The sequence below is a fragment of the Stegodyphus dumicola genome, chromosome 7 (assembly GCF_044657685.1).
Source record: "Stegodyphus dumicola isolate Sdum_Otavi_A_Nest chromosome 7, ASM4465768v1".
Classification (NCBI taxonomy): domain Eukaryota; kingdom Metazoa; phylum Arthropoda; class Arachnida; order Araneae; family Eresidae; genus Stegodyphus; species Stegodyphus dumicola.
In genome coordinates this window covers 24825851-24849676 of record NC_140774.1, presented here as the reverse complement: position 1 = coordinate 24849676, position 23826 = coordinate 24825851, and the positions used below count along the sequence as shown (strand labels likewise).

General features: G+C 33.1%; 1 protein-coding gene across 4 annotated transcripts in view; it reads left to right on the top strand.

Moving 5' to 3' along the window:
- The window catches only part of LOC118197447 (lewis-type alpha-(1,3)-fucosyltransferase-like), an 81619-nt gene that overhangs the window by 38066 nt on the left and 19727 nt on the right, over positions 1-23826 (top strand). For 3 of the 4 annotated variants that reach the window (XM_035368962.2, XM_035368961.2, XM_035368963.2), the window contains exon 2: positions 22887-23122. The exons of the other annotated variant lie outside the window; for it this stretch is intronic. In XM_035368962.2, the coding sequence (XP_035224853.2) occupies positions 22887-23122 (236 nt within the window). The remainder of the gene's footprint in view (positions 1-22886; positions 23123-23826) is intronic. 4 annotated transcript variants of the gene reach the window in all.

Genomic DNA, 23826 nt, shown 5'->3' with positions numbered 1-23826 from the left:
TAAATTAAATTCTATAACATGAATTAATCTTTAGTATTTTTGTAATTGGAAGGAAATATCTATTACCTGTGTAATGAACGTTTATAGACAAGCTGCATAGTTGTACGTGAATATTCTTATTCCTTTGTCATTAACATAATTGTGATGCTGCGAAATTCTTAATAAACTTGATTCCTAACTTGTACCTTTTCACCTTTGAGGCTTTATTTACCAAAACACTGAAAGGTTACAGGTACCTTAAGCAAGTGATTGCGAAGTTGTTCTTTGCTTCAAAAAAATTTATGAAGTTAGCAGAAAAACTAGACTTGAAGATATCTCTTGATGGAACTAAAACCAGATCGGCTTGCAGCATTCCTGGGCCGTCATGTTTGAAGAGCATTTGAAGCGAGCGTATGACGTTAACTAAATATAATATAGATAAAAGGGGGGAAGATTAAGGGATGGAAGACTACTGTGTGTAGTTGCTCAGCCGAAGAAATGTAGATGTTGATAATTGTTATAGCAACTGCAGTATTCTTATGCCAGCTACGATACCCGCGTTAAAATTGAGCGTTCAGCATTTGGTGTAGAATAGACTGCTTAGAAGATGATGAGATTTTGGTGAAAACTTGAACACTGTTTGGTCTTTGAATAAGATAATTTCTACCATTTTTGTGAATTATAGAGTTGACAAATAGAATGGATGTTGAACAAAATTTAAGGTTCATCTCTTTATAAATCTCTTATATCAGGCAACATTAGAATGTAAAGGTAAACAAGGCTTCTTGAGTACAGTATCATTTTCCGGCAACAAGATAGCTTTAAGGCATGTCAATTTTGATGATATAATTTATATGTTAATGATATGGTCATGCCCATTCTATCTAATCATTTTGTAAATGTGTCCGAGTTTGGCGAGTGAGGATAGTAAGGGTTTACCCTCTTAAAAGTATAGAATTTCGAATCATGATTATAAAAGTAAGGACATAGATACACATTTCATATGAAGTTGTATTGAATAGTGGTCTGCTGTGATCCCTTTGACAGTTTTTATGATCATGAAAACGTTTGATTTTATATATGATGTTGCTGAGGATAATTTCAGTGTGCCGTGAACCCTCTCTAAAACGACCACTAACAGGTAATTTGGATATTTTATGGAGATGGTTGTCTTGGAGAGAAGGCCCATTTAATGATAACGATTATCGATTTGAATAATAGATTTACGCCACTCAAAGCTTTTTGGAGTGCGAAGAAAAGTTTTCAAGCGGAAAGGCATTAAATTGAATTATTAATATTAATAAAATTACCAGTTGATTGCAAAGTAGCGAATACTATAGCAAAAATATGAACTTAAAAAAATTACCTTGCATTTAATTTTGATATCATTACGGAAGTTATTTTAGAATACAGAAAATAGATCTTATATTTTAAAGGAAGAAGATCTTTACGAAAAATGTGTATTGTAATTTTCATTAGTTATTTAAAACAAAATTCACTACTTATTAACAATGAAGTCCTAATAATACCTTATTTTCTGTTTCGGCAAGTCACATCTTTACCTAAAGTAGTTTGAAATTTATAAAGTATATAAGTCACTTTGGAACATCAACTATCTGTCACTTTTCCCTCTAACAACCGTCGCGACAAAGTGCAACGGTATTTTTAATAACTATTAATCGCTTTTTCAAATGTCACGGTTTTACTTTTTGACATATATATTAATCAGTACTTACATATTAACGCAAGCACTTTGGCGAAATTTGGCGGTTTTTTATAGATGAAAAGTAAATGTAGTATCGGGTGCAAGTTGGTGGTTTTCGCGCTATTTTTTAGAAAGATTCCAAAACCCTATATATTTATCGTAAGTCGGTAAACATCAACATATGAAAAGAAAACATACGTTAGAAATTTAAAATACAAATTTGAATTATTAAATAAGCATTACGAAGTACGTTAAGTACTTCAAAATTTCTGTAAATATTTCTATATTGCGCTTTTTTTCTCCCGAAGTATACAGGGATCTATTTTCGCTGAAATTCCGAGAATTATGGAGACTCGGCTTCATGCAACCCTTGGCAACAGCAGCTATCGAGGAAACGCATTTTCTCGTTGTTCCCCTTAGAAAATGTTCTGAGAAATTCTGCATTCTTGCAGGAATTTTAGCGCAGTTTCTTCCGTTGCTGGCAAAATCTACAAGCTCATATTTTAAAACTAAGTTTAAGGCAAAAATCACTATTTGTTTATAAAAAGTTCAAATCTGGAATACAAGGAAAAAGCATATGAAAATGGCAGCGTTGCTTGAAGGATTTTTATGAACATGTTTGCAGGTATGGTCATGTGTATTCCCAGAGTGTGGCTTATTCTGAAGATTTGGCGACTAAAGTTGGTTGCATTAATACTATTCAACTAAAGTTACCGAAAAGTCTTAATGTAAAGCTACGAATAAAGAAACGAAATTGCAGAGATTTACGAATGTAAAATTAAGACTTAATTTACGAAATTACCATCCATAGCTCTAATTCAATATATTTGTTTTTTTGAGCTTTTTAGAGAAGAGGAAAGAGAAAGTGTAACTAAGATTTAGCTAAAAAAGATTTATCATGCCAAAAGTATCATCATTGTTGTAAATGGTTAGAAAGAAATCTAGTCAGTGAAATAACAATGCTTACAATTTTTTCCAGAACTTTAACACAATTTTTGAAGATTTTGATACGTCTGTAATTTCCATCCTTAAATGGAAGCATAGCGTACCTTATATCATTTACTTTTGCTATTAAAAGAGGGTTTTCAGGATACGTTTTCTATGACATTGGGATTCCAGAATTCTCTTGTCTAATTTTACTTTGGAGAAAGGATTGCTTATGCGACACATAACATCCTTTAGATCAACACTCATTAACAATTAATAATTAATTAATAACTAACGACTCATAATGAGGACTACTGAAGTGTGAAATATATTACTGAGAAATAAATTAATAACACGAACGAAAACAGTTGTACAATACAGTCACAGAAAGCCATAATTACATGCCGACCTGTCGAAACAGGCATGAGAGAAGAGGTTTCTAAATTGAAAATATTAAGCAGAATGTAAACCCAATCACCTTCAAAACGTGTTACACCTATGCCCTGAAAATGTGGCATATTATTGAATTTTACTAAAAATATGTGGAATACGAAAAGAATAGCAGCCTTTATTTATACTAAGCATTTTATCACATTTCTGTATAAAACAAAAAGGAAAATGTTTGGTTGAAGGAGGAAAAGTTGTTAAGATACGGTTGTTTGTTAAGATATCTGACATTGCAGATATACAGAAAAAACTCTTTTCATATTAAATTTTTAAAGCTTCACGGGGGAAAATGTAAAAGAAAAGATAATGTATCTTTTTTATATAGGAATATTTATCTTCCTTTCCTAACGTTTTTAGTTTAGAAAAAGACTTTCCTGTCGCTAAGCCATTTTGTCTTTGAAGAGGAAATGTCAGGGGGAAAATGTAAATCGAAATTTCTAATTTTAATTTGCAATAGTTCTTTAACTCACCATTTCAATTTGGCTACTTTCATTTTGCCATAAAAATGTTTATTCTTTACAATAAATCTCTCCAAATTGCATCGTTTCAAAATTAATTGCTATCATATGATTCCTGCATTACACTAACGACGCAGGTATTTCTATAACTCCTCAACTAATAATTATTATTTCGAATATAAAAACAAAAACTTAAAATTGGCTAATTAAGATAAAGGTAAATTAAAACCAAATCATTCTGAATTGGGCTTTCATTTTGAACACATTGTAGTCTTCCTCGCACTTTCATTATGGCAACCTGTTTGATGTTCCCTACTGCATTGAAATTAACTGCTGTGAAGACCAAAAATGGACGCTGCGTAATTTAAGTTTCGACTATTTTTTTCAGGATTGAAAAAGAAAAAGTGTTAAATTAGCATAATGGGTAATATCTCTAATGCAGCTACTTCTTTATGTATGCCCATGTCAGAAACTTCCAAATTGCTGCATATTTGGATAGACTCATAAAAAAATTCTTAATCAAGAAACTATTAGCTGCTTAAATGCAATAATATACATTTAAAATTGGAACTGAACTATATTTGACGACGTGTTGTTATTTTGCTATTTTTTGAATTTTGAAAATGCTGCCAGATTTTGCCAAAAGGTTTGCCTTTGGCGGTCGAAAGCTAAATATTTATTATTACTATTCTTAAATTCATTCATAAGAATTTGATATCTAGATTTAATTGATATCGCTCATTTTGAAGGTGTGGAATCTGTCGTATTCATCTCCTTCCCGAATCAGCTTAAAATTCGAGTTTTCAGGATTTCCTTGTGAATAGTGTGTGTTATGTTGTAAAGTGAGAAGCTGTCATTTATCTGAACATCTAACAAACTGCGGGAAAATGACAGCGTTTGAACAAATTGTCAGCGTAATGCTGCTTTCTCGCAGAAGTATATCACTTTCGAAATGATACTTGACGAGAAGCTGCGTTAGCAAGTGTATAGAGTTCGTGTATTGCTTTGGAGACTCCTAATATGATTAAACGCTTTGCCTTTGATTTTTGTCTGAGACAGTGTGTGTTTTTGTTGTGACTTATCTTACTTATGTGACAGTATCATCAGAACAAGCCCACGAAATTTATCGGGGCGAGGAGTGCCAGATTGTGCCTGGCGTTAGCAAGAGCCTTGAGCATCATACAGGTGACACTACGACCTCGCTCATTTAGGCCCCAATTTTGATGGAGAGCAGTCTTGGGGGGGGGCGGTCGGAACGTCTTCTACTCCTCAATCCCATACAACTAGCCTTTCGAAAGGACTTTCGGCTCACCCCATATTTAGAGTACCCCCATGCCGCACGGGCGCTATACATTTGCGAACATCCATGCCTTATCCGGGATTCGAACCTGGGCCCTTCGGTAGCGTAGTAGGCTTCCTTAACCGCTATAGTCTTGGTGGCTGAGACATTCTGTTATTCATTATTGATAAATGGTATCCCTAGCTGTCATAATTTCTAAAAGCATAGCTTGTGTAGAATTTTGCTATTCAATGATGCAAAGATTTGACAAATCGATTCAAACTTTTGCATGCAAGATTGAATTAAGGTATAAGACATCAGATATTACTAAAATGGGTTGTCCTAAGAACTGTACAGACAATGTTACTGCAATGCTTTTGGATTTTTAATAAGACTGATTACCATTCGTTTCGTGTTTTGCAGTTTCACACCTGTGTCATCAAATAACTCAAGAAGTAACAGCATGTTAAAATCAAATTTTAATATGCTATAGTTTTTGAATTTCCTACATATAGAATTTAAACGGAGAATATTAAAATAATTAATTGCCGATTGATTTCAAGAATTAGAAAGATATTTGAGAATATTTTACGTAAGTTGAATTTATAGTTGTTGAAGTTAATGGAATGTAACAATGTTTACAGAATGCAACAACGTTTAACTCGGTTTAGAAGCTTCTTGTTGTAATTATTGAGATCCGTACAATTATTTTTGATGCCGTCGGATGTAGTGTGCTGTTTAGTTCTGAAGTACGATGGAAAAGTAAATTCATCTTCGTGCAGAAACGCAGTTGAGCACTTTGCACTAATTTATTACAAAATAGGCTAAATAGATGTAATCCATTCGAGAGCGACATTTCTGTGTTTTAATATTTTTTTTATATTTAAGAAGAATTTATATTCGGGCGCAGACAGGCAGGCAGAGTGTTCTGTATAATTTGAAAAACAGAGGCAATAGGTGTGTAAACGTTGTTCTGAAATTTTGTACCTTTTTACCAAGCGTTTGTGTATCTGGCTAAAGCAGTACTCCTGAACTAGCTCTTAGACTCAGAGCCTGCTGTTACAGGTATAACGTTTCGTATTCTTTGGAAACATAAACTGTACTAAAAGTCTAGAAGTGAATTATCACTGTGTTTGTAAAGTACCACAGAGAGAGGTAAAGGTTAAAGACCCTTTTATTTAACTTAAATTAACAGAAGGCACCATCCATGGTAATAGAAGCCAGTATTTATGGCATAAATGAAAGTAACTGGATTTTACTTAACTAAGTAAAGTTCGGCTAAGGTCTACACAAATAGAGCAGCGCGCAAGTTGGCTGTGACTTAAAACGGCATGACAAGCCTAATGGCGAGAATAACACAGCGACACAGAGTACTACTCTCAAAAGTATCAGATTAGCAACGTGGCCTTCAGAAGGTAGAACACGCTCTGATTCTAACCTCTAAAACCATCCTTTAAATACTATCCTCTTTCTACCTCATTTAAATAAGAAATTTGGATTCTGGAAGAAAAATGAGAAACGAGGAAGACAGGAAAGCCGTTTGACATAAAATAGTTGGTGAATAAACTAAAGGAGCTAACTTTAGAAAAGGCTTTAGCAGTGTGCTAATCAGGTGTGCATTATCTGTAAACAAAGAGTTTTTCACTACCTTTGTAACTTCACGTACAGTACGATATTTGCTCGGGTCATATTTGCTTATTAAATGTTTCTTCAAAGTTTGATATTTCTTAGAGCTGGGGTTCAAAGTGTCCTCTTTTCTTTTGTTTTAATAAGAAATCCTGCTAATGGAGGTCTTACCGTTAAGAACTGGCAAAATTTAAGAAATAGTTTGTGATCTGATTCGCCTGGTTCAGATTATTAGTCTGCCGAGGGACGTTTTATTCAGCCATATATTTTTAAAGCTATTTAACGAATGATACAAGACTTTGCTGATTTGTTTCGTCAATTAAATGCTCAAGATTCTTTCTTTCTTTGAATTAAATTACATCGTTGCAATCATTTCCGATGATGAATCATTAATTCTGAATTTCGCTTTGATCAGCATAACTCATACTGTTTCTGGCTGCCGTATCGCTGGGCCCGTTTTCGAATCCTTAGGTTTAGATGTGGGGTTACAGGGCGAGAGGGTTTAGATGTAAGTGTGTAGTATTTATATGGTATGCGTACCTTAAATACAGGGTGGTTATAAAACAACGAGAGGTACTCAGAGCCCTCTAGCGAGTAAAGTATGGCACGAAACGTAACCAAATTTGATGGGGAGTACACAGTGGACCATGGAATGTCGATTAAAAAAATTGGGCGCTGTTTACAAAATAAAATGCATTAATTTGCATAATCGCATCCCACGTAGTTATCATGAGTGTAAAACGAAAGGTTGGGAGAATTCTCATCATTCTGAGGCCAACTGCCTTTCGATACTCTTCGTGACCGTGATTTGTTAGTCAAGCTGTATTGTCAGCGGAACGAAAATGCCAATGCTGCCTTCGTGAATTTCGGAACTTAAAAAAAGTTGCGAGAAGGATCGATGAACATCCCAAAGTTACGAAACATTATTCAACGATTTGAAATAAAGGATATGTCCCCGATATCGCAACTTTCAAAGATCGAATAACACTACAGGTGAGATAAATTAATCCTAATACGCAGTGAACAGCTATGAAAAATGTCGTGCAACGTATGCAGTTCTTAGAACATCACAATGGAGTCATTACTGAACCTCATTTATAAGTATCAATCATTTGTTGTTAATAAAATTGATTTGTGCTGTGTCGTTAGGCATTTAATCATTCATTATTCACACTAATACAGTTATGCAGCGCCAAAATTTCCCCTGGCAGCGATTTTTGGTACTAGTTTCTTTTTCTTTTCTTTTTTTTTTTTTTAAGAAATCAAAATCCCGTGTTTCACTCTGTATGCCCATCAAATTTCATTATGTTTTATCTGATACTTTACTCGCTAGAGGGCTCTGAATACCTCACGTTATTTTATAAACACCCTATACATCTCTAGTGGTTTGACGTGCGATCCCATTAATTATTTGCACTCTCCAACACAAGCCACATGCCAATGAGCCTATTAATCGTAAACTCTTTCCTATCCGCTTTTTGCTTTAGTGTTTGTACTGTGTATAAAAAATTATAAAAACCAAAAAAAGTATAAAATATAAAATACAAAAAAATTATAAAAACCTAAAAACTTATAAAAAAATTATGATACTTAAGTTTTTATATTCTCATCTCTATCCCTAAACTTTCTCGAGCCTGTGGCTCCCTCTATTGAGCATCAAGTAAATCACTTATGCCAAATTTTTCCAATTTCTGCTCACTTTTAGTAATTCTGATGTGGAGGTAAATGGTTTTGAACCATAGGCACTCCAAAATTTGCAAATCATTGGCATTGGCTTGACGTTTGAGGTTAGAAGAAGAGAGGACCCTTGGACCTGTCCCTCGGGAAGGGATTCTGACTTAAAATTAGAACGGAACTAAGATAGAAAACTTTGTATTATCCAACGAGATGTCGTTGATATTATCCGTCAGATGATTATTATTGAACCGGTTTATGAAAGGAAGTGCAACACGAATGACGATGCAACGGAGCAGACAAAGTCACGCATGATTGGATGCGGGGAGTAGTTTTTGGTCACGCGGCATCACAATTCATTAGAGAATGAAGTTCTGGCTTGCTAATTAGAAACTTTCTTTTTAGACGAAGAAGCATTTAATTGCATAATTAATTATGCTGTCAAGAGGGGAAATTGCCTCCCCCCATCCATTCTGACATCTTAGGAAGCAGTCTGAAAGAAACTACAAACAATAAATGTCAATCCGGAAATGGGGTACAGCAACGCATATTTCGATTTGTTTTATTTTAGTATTTAGAATAATATTGTTTTCCTAAGTACAGTGATATCTCGGTTCACGAATTTAATTTCTTTCTGAAAGGGTGCTTTTCAACCGAAATGTTGGTAAAGCGAAGCAATTTTATCCATAGAAATTAATGTAAAATGAATTAGTTCGTTCCTGAATGACAGATGATTGCTTATTTGAATTTTGCAACAATAATTTTTGCATAAGCTCATAACCCAAGGTCATAAAAAACATAAATTCACATAGCCAAAATTGTTCATAACCAATAATTGAAATCATTAAATAAAGAACAAAAGAGATTAAGGCAATATTAAACAGAAAAAATGGACGAAAACTTAAGTAACTTAATGTTACGTACAGTAAACTTAATTTTAATGTATCTTATGAAGTGATGTAGACAGTATACGTGGGAAAAGATGAGAAAGATGTTATTTAGGTGCATAATTCCCTTCCGTGAAATTGTCTTGTTAAAGGACTCAGAGTTTCTGCCTAATCTGGCCGTAATTTGCTGACAGGATTTGCAAATGAGAATCGAGCAATGGAAAATACTAAAATGATATTTTCAGAAGTTCCTGAATGCTAATTATGTGGTATAAGTTACCTGAAAACATCTTTGAAAATATGTTGCCAACTTTAATATTCGTAATTCAGCACACGTTTTGTGAATTGATTTTTCCTCAGATAATTTGTTCTTGAATTAAGTCCTGATCCGAGGTTCAACTGTAATGAGAAATCTAATCGCGTATTTCTCAAGCAGTATTGTATTTACGTATTTTTTAATAACAGTGAGCATTAATTGCTTACAATAATATTCTACTCATAAATATATTTTAGAAATCTACGTCAGCAATGCTAAACTCGAGTTACGCATGGGTTATACATGATCTGCAAATAACTTCCGGGCCAAACATTTTTTAACAAAATAGAAATCATTTTAACTAAATTTTAAATTTCGCATGCTAACTATTTATCAAAACATAAATAAATGATAATAATAAAAAATCTGAAAGGTTTCAGATTTTAAATTACGTCCAAAGAGGCGTTTTTTTAATGTTTTGTGTGTTACCTTTATTTATTAGATATCATGTTCTACGAACTCAAACTATAACATTCAGTTGAACAGCAATAGCGCAATTTAATTTTAAAATGAGCATATCTTTAGAATTTCCGATACAGAGTCTCTCGCACTAGAGATAAAAATGTTTTTTTGTTTTTTTCGTTGCCATTGCTCGCTTTGAAATTGTCGAGTTTTTTAATCAAAATTTTGTTGAAGTGTTACTAGGGCTTCCACATGCTCATATTCTATGAAAGATTACGTTATTCAAATTTTGATGACTACGTACCGTTGTTTTATCTCCATGCTAGAAACATACATACATTTATGCAGATTCTTCATTAATTTCTTTAAATATAGGACAGTGCGATAATATATAGTGGCAACGATTTAAAACGTGATACAACCTTTTAAAGTTTACGAAGCAAAATGCCAAAACGAAATTAGTAGTCCTTCAGGGTCAATTGACCCTTTGGACAAATAATAATTTGCTTTCTATCTTTAGTATAAAGTTTGGTACGTGCAAGATATTTTCGTTGGTTACAATTTGTAATTAAAATACATTGTCAGCTAAATATTAAACTTTCCGACTGACATTTATTTTAAATAATTCTAATGTGTTTAATTAAGCATTAAATAACTTACTTTGAATTAAATTTAAAAAAAAACATTTCACAAACTTACTGAGGTTTCAGAGAAAACTTTTCAAGTGGGACCAAAGGACAAGCTAGTCTCTTTGTCTTATTTATTTAATATATCTTTGACACAAACAAAAATACTTATGTTTATATGTAAATAATTAAAGTTTTTTTCATTTTTCACTATATCCTGAAATTTGATGGTGTTTTGATTTTGATAAATTTTGTAGACTGAAAGAAAATTAACAGAAATAATATTTATCACAGATCTTGGATGCCTATCTGTCAATCGGCTGTTTTTTAATTAATTTTCAACTGTGGAAAAAAAAAACGCTGTTCACGTGGAAATGTATTAAAAAACGATTATTTAGTTTAAAAATTCGCAAGCATATTTAATTTTTGACAAATACGAATAAAGGTCAATGAAATCTATGTCTTCAAATCTTTGAATAAGATATATATCACTCTGTAAATTAATTATCTCCATTTATAGAGTTTCTGTGGCGTTATTCACATTCGTTTTAATCGAAATGTAAATAGAGTAAACTCGGATTTCAAACAACTAAAATTTTAAAATCGTGCATTAGTATTCAAGCGATTATCTCACGCAGTTTGTTGCCAGCTACGATATCATTGATACTTCTTTGAGTAATAAGTCCAGATAAGGAAGAAAAATGAACAATTCATTAGGTGGTGTATTTATGTGTTGGTGGTGTATTTAATTACGGCAAAGCACACTAGGGCTATCTGCCAAAGGGGAGGGATGCCTTTCGTGGAGGACTTTCTAAGGGAAACTGGCTCGTATACACGTTACACATGGGGAAAACCACGAAAACACCCATGCAGCCAGCCCGTTCGCGGGATTCGAACCTCGGACCGAACTACAGTGTTCAGCGACTTTACCGCTCGGCCGCTGGTGGGCCTCAATTTATTAGGTAAAAAAACAGGCACAATAAATAGTATGCACAGCAGAATAGTGGATGGAAATAACTCAAGGAGAATGCGGATATTTAGCAGTTCCTCCTTGACACACGAAACAAATCTTAAAATTACTCAAATCAATCTCGGAGTAAACCCTAACTCGTAGTGTAGCTAACCGCTAAGCCTTATAGGTTTAGCAGTCAAGGAAAGGGAATAACTTATCGACATATCAACAGATTTGATGTTAAAATCTAAATTTAAGCAGAGCAGCTCCTACATGTTTTTATTACAGATTCATGCAGAAAATCCTAAAATTTCTCACACAGCTATTCATGCCATTCTGAGCAACGTATTTAAGGAAAAAAATGTCTTTTTCAATGTATGTGGCAACAAAAACAAAGTATAGAAACAAGTGCAGAATGTGAAATGCGACTGCAGATAGTATCAATAGAACTAAAAAGTTCGACAGTTTATTGAAAAAAAAATATATATATAAAGCACACCTTATGCTAATGAAACACAACTGAACTCTCCCTCGAAAAAACGACGCATGCCAACAGCGTAAAAAAAAGAAAATCTGAAAAAAATCCAAGTTTGTATCGATTTTTTGCAAACACTTAGTTCGCCAATATCTGTTATAATCTTTCTCCTCTGGCAAAAATGTCTTACAGAATTCTATAAGAAAATCCAGTGTTAAACTTCTTTAAAACCATTTAGACTTATCGCTCAGGTTTCTATAAACTAAATCAAAGGTCTACAGTAAAATTCTTTAAAATTTTAAAATTTATCTTATGAAAAGTCACATACCGAGATTCCATAGAAATATGTATAGATGTCGTGTAGAGATTTGAGAAATGATTCTGTAAACATTTGTATGGTTTCTCAAAGGCCCACGTTTAGAATTTTATAAAATGTGTATAGAATCAGCTAATAGTAAAATTCCTCTAAAAATATCAGATTCAGTTTATAGAAAAGTGAGTCATAATTCTAAAGAACTCAAAAGAAATTTCCTTGCTTTAATTTTTCTATGTAAGAAGCTTTTGAGTATTTAAAGGCATTATAAAATAAACAAAATTTTCTTTGGGTTTAAAATGAATGAATTAAATTTTCAGTTTTGATTAGAATCTTTTAACCTAAATTTTGAAATGGCATGCACAAGGCGGAATAAAATTTTTCAAAACATACATGATTTTTTTTTTCGTTTGATTCGTTCGTTTTCATATATTTTGATTGCAGAAATGATTTAAATGAAAATAAATACATTTTAAATCATAGTTAAATTTAATTAAAATTACGGAACCATTTTTTTTAAGAATACATATACGATAGTTAAAAACATTAATTTTAGGAATTATAATTTTGTAATTAACTACAACTCTATTCTAACCTCCTTGAGGTGGACCGACGTGTTCCACCTTAGTGCACCACTTCACGTGACGACAGGAACATTGTGCGCATGGCAGTGACGGATCGCTCAGTCACATCACGAGCCATAGCACAGCACATTCAGTCTGCAACGCATCATCCAGTGTCTGCGCGTACCATTCGACGCCGTTTACAGCAGAGTGGTTGGTCTGTCCGCAAGACGTCCATTGCTTCGTCTACCCTTGACGCAGAACCACAAAGGTCTCCGCCGCCAATGGTGCGATGAAAGAAGGATGTGGACGGCAGAATGGAATGAAATTGTCTTTACTGACGAGTTACGCTTCTGTCTGCAACACCACGATGGTCGGATTCGAGTCTGGAGACACAGTGGAGAGAGGATGCTGAACAGCTGCGTTATGCACCGCCACACTGATCCTGCACCGGTTATTATGGTATGAGGCGGTATTGGATATCACTTCTCGAACTCCTCTAATACGCATTTCCGGTACTTTAAACAGCCTGAACTACATCTCCGAGGTGTTGGAGCCAGTTGTTCTTCCTTACCTTCAGGCCTTGCCCACAGCCATATTTCAACAGGATAATGCGCGACCACATGGGACACGCATTGTCCAAGGGTTCTTCGTCAATCGCCAGATTGAACTGCTTCCCTGGCCGGCTCGCTCTCCGGATCTTTCGCCGATAGAAAACATGTGGTCCATGGTTGGTGAACGATTGACCCAGATTACATCCCAAGCTGCCACACCAGATCAGCTTTGGCAAAGTGTGGAAGCTGCTTAGTCTGCTGTACCCCAAGAACACATCCGAAGTCTCTTTGAATCAATGCCAAGGCGTGTGGCAGTGATTTCCAACAATGGGGGGGGGCGGCTACTTTAGCCACTGATTCTGGAAGGAACCACACTTCACAGAAGTCATTTGATACTTGGTCAACATGTTATCTACTAAATAAATTTTCTTGTGATGTCTCTTGTCTTTCTTGGTGTTGCAATTTGGGTGGCCAGCAGTGTAGTTCAGATAGATACACACAATGCAATAAATCATAAATCTTAAAATAAAATGAGGTAAGTCTGTGGCTTTATAAAAATTTAGCACTGTTAGGTGACAATAAAGCAAGTTTATAAACGATTATTAAAATTTTTGTTTAACTTGGCATGCAAATCGAAAAGAGATATCCTCTAAATGACGATGCAACTGACGCCAGTCTCAACGTTCTTGATTCAGTAGGAGTGCTAATCATACCAAATCCCGTTGAATGATGAACCCCGTTCAGAACGTTTTGAACCGTTAGAACCATATCAAACGATTAATTCAGAAGTTTACAGTGAATAACTTTGCAGTCTAAACTCAGAATTGATCAAAAGACGCCCACGATTGGTGAATATCAAGAAAGTGTTGTTTCATCATGATAACGCTAGACCGCATATGGCTCGAACAACGCTGCAAAAAATTAGTGAATTTAATTGGAAGCTTTTGCCACATCCTGCTTACTCCCCAGATATTGCTCCAAGCAATTTTCACTTATATCGTGTCTGACAAAATTTTTTACTGGGAAAAAATTAAATTCTAAACAGGATGTACACGATGAACTTTCTAAACAGGAACCTTTTTTTTTTTTTTTTTTTTTTTTTTTTTTTTTTTGTCGCATCAAAACCAGTGTGTTTTAACCTTAAATTTCTGCGAAAATGCATTAATAATGAAAATGCGGCTTGGATAATAAACCAGATACGATCACATTAGAAAATATATCTCTAAGAATAAATTAAGTTAAACTTTACATCCCACTATTCAAGAAATGACACTTTTAGATTTCTTTGCTGCTGATGAAGAGAGACTTGTACCTGTTTGCCCTCGAAATTGATAGAGTCTTTGCTAAATCAGCAAAGAATTAAAGGTCGTTATTTTGCTTAATTTTTGTATGCCTTAAAAGGTTTTAATGTAAGCATACAAAAAATGTAAAAAGGAGACTCTATAAAATAATCTTTTATTTAAAGCTCTAAGTCATTAATGAATTAAAAAGAGGAAAATAATTTTATCATATAGTTTAATGTGAACAAAAGATTAAATAATTCTGTTTTTGAAGTTGATGACAGTTTTTTGTCACGAAATAGTCAGTCTTTCACCGACGTATTTAATATGTATTGACATTCTCCAATTTCGGTCTTTCACGGTAGCATATAGTATAATGTTACTAGAAACGTCTTTTATAGATAAAAGTAATTGTAAAAATACTTATAAAATCACTGTGTGGAAGCCGCATTTTTAACATTATAGTTTAAAAGAAAAATGCCAAAATATTATTAAAAACTCTTGTATACTGACCAATTTGCTTTAACTTCTGATTCGGTTCTTTTTTTTTTTTTTTTTTTTTTTCTGAGTCTGTTGTTACAGTACTCAGTGCTGTTTAAATAATTACCTTTGAGGGAAGACCACTTCAAAAAGTATCTGCAAGTTTTGAAGCGACTTTGCACGTTCTTGCAATATAATTTAATAAATGGATTTAACATTTAAAATTTCGATTATAAATAATTTGTATTATTATTTGTAATTTTCTATTTGTTATTAGCACTGCAGCTTTTAAAATATGTAAATATTTATGAACAACCAAATGTTGACAATCTAGACTTGCGTCATTTTATATCAGGTGCATTGTATTTGAACATGTCTACAGAGTTTTAAGACTAAATTCGTACAAAATAGAAAGTTTAATGAAAGAGGACTCTTTTTACTAACTCTTCGGTTTGCGCTTTTTACATTCATATAGTTGGAGGAGCTCTTTGTAGAACTTATGTTTTTAAATTGAGTCTATTGTTACAATACTCTTTAGCGCTATTCAAATAATGACCTTTGAGGGAAGACCACTTCAGGGAAGAGAAAGTGGTAAAAGTATGTTTAAGGGTACCCGATTTTTAGTGCTACATGGATACCGAGTTTGTGCAATTCTTTGACTTGTTATTTTGGCTTGCGCTGGCAAAAATCGCCGCTACACAAAGCCAAAATAATAAGACAAAGAATTGCACACACTCCCTTGAGTTTGTCCATGTACACATCGATATATTTTCACTTAAAAAGTCAAAGGAGCATCCAATTCTACAGTAGAGGCAAACAAAAAATACATAATCTCAATAAACTACATTTTAAACCGAACAATAAAATAACATTAAAAAGGAAAAGCTCTTATGCTTTTAAGCACTACACAAAGCAAATATCCACTTACCCTTATTTAGAAATCCCTTCGTCTTCAGTCTGTGGCACACAAAATTCCTCAACAGCATCCAAAAACTTCCTAAAATTATCTGTTCTAGAATCCGTATATCGGCGTCGCCGCATAAATTCACGAAAATAGGAGTCAGAAATATCCTACGTAGTTCCGGACTGTCCGGAAAATGGCTACTAAGTAAACCTTCATTTACACACCAGTCAATTAATGCACTTTTACCCTTTCGTACCAAATCGTACAGAAACCTCAAATTAATCTTACTGCATTAAGCCATTCTACCGTCTAAGCAATGAAACAAGCAACGTACTTCCTAACCAACACACACTACAAAAGCCCTTACAAAACATTCCATGATTCAAAATTTCCCGGAACCGATTGCGTCAGAATAAGGTTTCCGTAACATTCAACTACTCAGGTTACCTTAAATGAAACAACACCTTGGCGATAAACGAAACATTAACTTGGCGATAAATGAAACAACTTCGCGATAATACAAGAGGTACCCTAAAGTCAACTCTAACCGAGAAAGTATCTGCAGGTGCCAAATCTGGTGAATAAGGGAAATAATTGAAAATTCGAACAAATTCCTTTGCTGAAAACTGCTTGACGAAAATAGAATTACATGACGGGACACTGTAGCGCAGCAGAAATCAAATATCTGTAGCGCTTTTTCAGGTCTAATGTAATGAATTATCTACAGAAAGTCTAATTCATTATTTCTTTATAAAATATAGAGTTTACTGTCTATCCTGCAGAAGCAAATACGTTGTAAAATATCCCTTTCCAATAAAAAAAAGATCGCCAACATGGCTTTTGCTCGAGCTTTCTGGAACCGAAATTTCTGCTGTCATGGTTATCATTCTTCAATCCAAGTAGATGGATGTCGTTTTGTATCTAGTTCATAAACAAAATATCAACTCTCACGTGCAGTCAAAATTTGTTTTCTAAAATAAAGTTGAACCCCGCTATAGCAAACCCGGTTTATAACGAACGAACTTTTGATCCCGTCCAATTACCTGTAGACTTAATGCTATTTTTTTACGGCCATAGCGAACTTCCAAGTGTATAATAATCGGATATAACGAACTTTTATGGACATCTCTGACAGAAACGTTTTTGATTTTTTCTAACGTTTTCCAAAATTTCTGGAACTTTAATATGAAAAAATACTAACACTTAATTTCATCTTGTTTAGAATATCTACTTTAATATGAAAAAATACTAACACTTAATTTCATCTTGTTTAGAATATCTGACTAGCGAAAAGCGCTTTTAATTGACTGTTCTTTTATCTTCACCATTACTTTTCGCTTTGTTTTAAAAAATCTGATGCGACACCACTAGACTTCCTTGTAGGGCCTATTAAAATATGCATATTCTTTGCTGCACTCCATTTAAAATTTGTTTCCCCGAATTATTATAGTTCAATTAACCGATCCTTCAAGGCAATTTGAAAATGACGTCAAAAATTGCAAATTTTGAAATTAAATAACCCGGTAAGTTTTTGTCGTACGGAAGTCAAGCTTCTTATAATTTTATTTTTTCTAAACGAGTATAAAATTTTCCCAAATATAAGTATAAAAACCAGGAAAACCCATTAAAAGTTAACTGTCATTATTTTTCTAAAATTAAATCTCTTTTAAAAATTTTGGTATTATCAAAGCCTGAATATTTTCGCCATTTAAAATACTTCTGTAATTGGAAGCGTATGACTAGACCAACGACAGCGAAAATAAAGGCCGGGTAAGGAAGTGGAGATATATATATATCAATTTTCATTAAAAAAGAAAGTGCATAACTAGTTATAGCAGTCCCATATACAAAATTTCAACGTTCTGCTGCTAAACATTTTTGAGTTATGTGAGATACGTATGTACAAACATCACGAAAAAATGCCTTTTGAATTCACTTTAAACCACTTTTACAATCCATTGGTAAAAGAGTCCTTCATTCTGTTCATACGTACAGAAGTCATGCAAAAAGTCGTTCAAATGTATTCTGGAACGGCCAAAATGAATATTTTCGTTTAAATATGATACCCGAAATTTTTGGCGATTAGAGTACTTCCTTTACTTCGTAAAATGGCTAAATGAGGCAAGTATAAAACTCATTTCTTGAAAAACAAGGACAGGTAATAAATGTAGATCCTATTGATTCACGCGCTGAGTTGAGAGACCAATTGATCCATTGATGCCAGAGAGTCAAAGAACCGTTTATCCATTTATGTCAAAGTCTTCAAGGCGCTGAGTCAAAAAAAAAAAAAAAAAAAAAAAAAAAAAAAAACCCATCGATCCATTGACGAAGAGCTCGAATTGGCTGTTTTATGCCATTCAAGTTCTTTTATTGAGCTGTCAGACAGCACTCTGTTCAAGGCTGAGTTTTATTCATAATTGCTAATTGCGCATTTTTGATGATAATGTTTAAATGGAGGGATGGGTTTGAACCATGACTTTCTTGCTAAGTAATGTTTTGTGTAAAATTATTAACCTGTGGGGAAACTGAAATAAAACGAAGAAAGAAATTTAGTAATTGCGCTTAATAATAGTTGTATGTAACTTTTAATATTTTTTAATTAAAGTTACCATTAACTACTTTTGATAAATGTGGCAATGCTAATCAATCTTTCTGAATGATTCACCAATCAGTTTTTACATTATTTTGAGATGTGATAAATGTTTTTTCTTATCACACCGAAAAAAGCGAACCGAACATTTCGTTTCTTGAAGTTCGTTATAGCGGGGCTTGGCTGTATACAGTGGGTAAAAAAAGTATTTGCACACCTACATTTTTGTTTGCAATTCATAAAAACAAGCATTAAGAAATAAAAAAATTGTATTGCCAAATCAGAATAAGTTTAGTCATCCAAAACAAACAGAAAAATTAGAATAATATAAATAACAATGCTTTTTTGTAAAAAAATTAAAATATCTCATCAAAAAAGTATTTACACACCTGCATGAATACAAAAGAAATAAAATATATAAGCAAATTTCAAATAACTAATATTTAGTATGCATGCCTTTAGCATCTATTACTGCTTGTAATCTTGCTGGCATTGATTTAATAAAATTTTCTGTAACAGTAGGCTCAGTATTCGGTCACCCTTCAATAAGGGCTTGTTAAAGGGCAGATTTGCTTGAAATCTTCCTTTTTCTTATTTTTAAATCCAAAGAATTCCACAGATTTACCAAAGAATTTAAGTCTGGTGATTGTGGTGGAGCGGCAAGTTTTCTGGGTACATTATAAAGCAACCACATACGAGTTATATCGGCAGTGTGCTTGGGATCATTGTCTTGCTGAAAATAGTACGAATTACTGATACCCAATTTTATTGCACTTTGTGGCAGGTTATCTCGCAACACATCAATAAAAGTTCGAGCTGTCATATTCCCATCAATGAAACACAAATTACCAATTCCTTTGCTAGCCATGCACCACCAAATCATGACAGACCTCCTCCATATTTAACTGTAGGTAACACATTTTGGGTATGAAAAGCAGCACAAGGTTTTCTCCAAACTAATTTTCTGCCATCTGATTTAAAGATATTGAACTCACTCTCGTCGGAGAATATGACATTTTTCCAGAAATCGATTGGCTTATTTATATATTCCTTAGCGAATTCAAGTCTCTTCAGTCTGTTTCGTTCAGGTAGGAGAGGTTTTTTCCCTTGGTGATCTCCCATAAATGTGTGCATCGTGCAGGACATTTCGAACACTTTGGGCACAGATTTGAACTCCAGATGTTGAAGCGACATCATTGGCTAAAGTAATTGCACTAACAAATGGATTTTTTTATGCTTCTCTTATGATTTTTCGCTTCATTCGCAGTGAAAGTTTCTTTGGGCGTCCAGAGCGCAAGTTATTTGATGTAGATCCTCTTTCTTTATAACATACCAAATAGTAGAGAAGCAAATATTTACTTTTTTACCTATTTCTTGATAACTTAGGCCATTTTCACGTAGAGAAAAAAAAATTTCTCGCAATGAAATCGACAATTCAGATTTCTTAGGTGCCATTACAATTTGAATCGGCAATCAACTGATAACGTTTCGACAACACCTCCTTTTATAGTCGTCTTAAATATATTATTTACTGCGGGATGACTGTCAAATAATAGCATAAAATGCAAATTTGCTAGAGTTGAGTTGAGTGTGCAAATACTTTTTTTGACATAAGCTATTTTAATATTGTTGCAAAAAATGTTTTTTATTAATATTATTGTATTTTTTGTAATTAATTTAAATGAATAGGCTTATTCTATTTTTTAAATGCCAATTTTTGTATTTATTAATGCATTTTCTTATAAATTGTGAACAAAAATGCATGTGTGCAAATACTTTTTTTGACATAAGCTATTTTAATATTGTTGCAAAAAATGTTTTTTATTAATATTATTGTATTTTTTGTAATTAATTTAAATGAATAGGCTTATTCTATTTTTTAAATGCCAATTTTTGTATTTATTAATTCATTTTCTTATAAATTGTGAACAAAAATGTATGTGTGCAAATACTTTTTGTACCCACTATATGTCATTTAGATCAAATCATTAGACGCAAATGCGATCCTCTTTCCGTTATGCAGTCATTGCATAAACATGAAAACGAGAACAATATTTTCCTTTTTCTAGATCTTCCACCACAGTTTTGGTAGCACTTTTTATTAATTTTATTAGCTAACATTTGAATAGAATAGTATCCATTTTTCAGCAACAATTGCCGAACATTTTCTATTTTCTCATACATTGGAAAGTGCGAAGGATGACCACTGTTGGGGTTCAACACCATGCCAAAAATAGTTACGTAAACATCTTCGCAACCATCACGAAATCATTCGTAAGCATTTGATCGTGTTAGTTAATAATTTATCCCCATATACTTTGTGCACCATTTACACAATATTTTAAATATTTTACAAAACATTTTAAATGACTTTTGCTGGTTTTATCGCTTCACGAGAAAACTTTATATGCTGTTCTTTGCTGAACCTTAGAATCCATAACAGCAGATGTTCGCTGCCGATAATTATATCAGCAGTGTTAGTGATTTGTTCATCAACTACTGTTAGACAAGACTTTTCAGCAACAATTTTCGAACTGTATGGGTGCTGCGATGAGCGACCATTGTTAAATTTAGGATTTTCGTGTACATTATGCAGTCGTCCTTACCAACAAAAACATTGGATTTTTTATTAATACTTGATGCCCATAGGTTTCCTTGATGTCATATGTTTCTTTGATGTCCTTATATTTTTTTGACGTTTGCATGTTGCCTTAATGCCATTATACAACATGTCAGTTGTCTCTGTTGCTGTGTTTCCCTCTCTACTGCTAAACTGTACTGCTATTCTTTGCACAGCGCTCGAATGGTGATGTTCGAACAGATGTTTAATGGATCAAAGCCACGATCAATTACATAGAAACAAATGTTCGTTAGCAGAAATATGCTTTCCATCTGAGGCAAAGACGTAAATACGTGCTTCTATAATAAAAGTAAATGAAGTGTATCTGTACTCTTTTATATTCGACAAAGGTAATTATATTGAATCATACCATAACTCTTATAACATTTTTAATCTTAACTTTATACTTTCAGAAGTTAATACATATATTAATTCATAATTTTTAAATAAAAATCTTAAGTACATTTGTTGATAAATAGAAAATAGCATGTAAATAGTAATGCGATTAACATAAAATGTATTGCCCTAATGTTCAAGCATTTTTCGTAATTCAGTTTGTTTATTGTTCTATAGAGAAAATAATGGTATTACTAATTGCAACGTTAAAAGCATTCTTAACATAAATTTCGAATTCAGATATGATTGAATTATATTCTTGCTTTAGCATCCAGAATTGCTCAAATAACGTAGTATTTAAAACTAAAATACCTAAATCTAATAACATTAAATTTTCGCAAGTCAAAAATTGGAAATCGGAAATTATCTCTATTTTAATTGGGGTATTAAAATATTTTTCATTTCTACTAGGAAACATTTTTTAAATATAGCTCATAATCTGATTTGTTAATCTTTCGTTTTCATTTCTTTTCATAGTCTATTGCTAAAACTATTTTTAAAGCTAATGTCTGAATGATAGTTTCTTTCATTTTTCCTAAAGAAAGAAAGAAAGAGATAATCAATCTATTATGATTTTTCCATACGGCAAACATAAATTTACAATGCTTTTTTTTTCAATACGGTAAAGCACATGAGCGCTATTTGCCAAAGGAAAATGATACATTCGTGGGGTACATTCTAAAGGAAACTAGTTAATATTTACATTACGCATGGGGAAACCCCATGAAAATAATCATGCCGTCAACTCATTTCCTTGTGAATTTCTTTATTAAAAGTTCAGTTTTATGTGTAATTAAAGTTCGGCTTCATTTAATTTTTTGTTAACTGCAGTATTCAATTTTAGGCATAAAATATTCAAGTGAATTCCTTTAACAGGATATTAGTTTCAGTTCATTGAAACGATTTATTATTTGATGTCTTGTATAAATTTGAAGCGTCTATATAAACATAAAATAATAGTAACGAGCTGAAAATTAAATAAGATACAAGATAATAATTTTATTGTCTCGCTTTTTAAATAAATTGATAACAATGAATAAAGTTTATTAATTGATTAAGGAAAGGTGAATGTGCAAGTGTTAAGTAGTAGGTAAGGTTCTTATTGTTCCCTTTCTTATTGTTCTAAAATGATATTTTAAAACGGGGCTTCTCGATGCATTTCAGAATTGGAAATTAACAACCATAATTTATTTTTCTAATGTATTTCTAAAATTTTGCCGCAAATGTGGCGCTTTTCCTAGCTGTTCACCTGAGGCAAGTGTCTCATCATTTTCCCGAACTGTGTATACAGTAATTTAGGAAAAGGAAATTGAGATGCCACAGTAATAAATTACTGCTTGGTAGGTTTACTGGAATTTGTTAAAGAAAGTGGTGCTAAAAGTTTGTAGATTCACTGCATGCAAAAGAAGTATCTAATCAAGTGATTTTTATAGATGAAAACAGAGGAAAATGAAGGGCGTCCCAGCTCCAGCCCTCCAAACCGTTATCAGCGAGTGTTTCTTCAGTCATGCCTTCTCATGATTTTCATCTTCTTCATCTGCTATACGTGCGTACAAATAGAATACTCTCGCTCTACTTCCATGGAATCATACGAATGGAATTTAACAAATATCGTTCATGGAGCAATGAACAGGATTCGAAATGCCATTCCGTATGCAACGAATGAAAGGTAACCGATTTTTTATATACTTTTTGTGCAGTATTTAAAAGATTTGTAATACACAGAATAAGTCAAAAAGAGTCATTCTCTTACAAATAATTAAAAACAGTTTAGTTGGTACATATTTGCTTAAGATACATCAATGTGTGATATGTATTTGGCGAGAAAATTTTGACAGTCGAGTTTTGAAAATTTTCAAATGCTTTAGATAATATGTTTGAGCGTGAAAAAGTGGGATCTTCCACCAACAGTCACCAGTCACTAACGGCCGTCATAGAGCTTGTTTGCTGAATGAAATGCTTGTCCTGCCTCAAATGACAGGGGATTCTGAAACTGCCCCTTAACGGAGGTTTTACTACAATTGCGAAATAAATCATTAAATGGTAAATTTAGATACGAATGGATAAATTAGGCACTCAAAAGTAATAATACCTGTTTGTCCATAAAAAATTAATTGGATTATATTGATTACGGCGAAGTAACGAAGGGTTTTCTACTTAGGAAAATAATGCTTTGCTGGTTGAAAAATTGAAAGAAAAAAAAAAAAAAAAAAGAAAAAGAAAAAAAAAAAGGAAAAAAAAAAAAAAAGTTGACTAAAATCTGTTCATTTTGAAGGTAGAAAATCGGGGATTATTATCTCACATAGGCATCCATGGAATCACGACAGGACAAAGTTTTGTATACTCTCATCCTCATCAACGACCCTTCCTGTG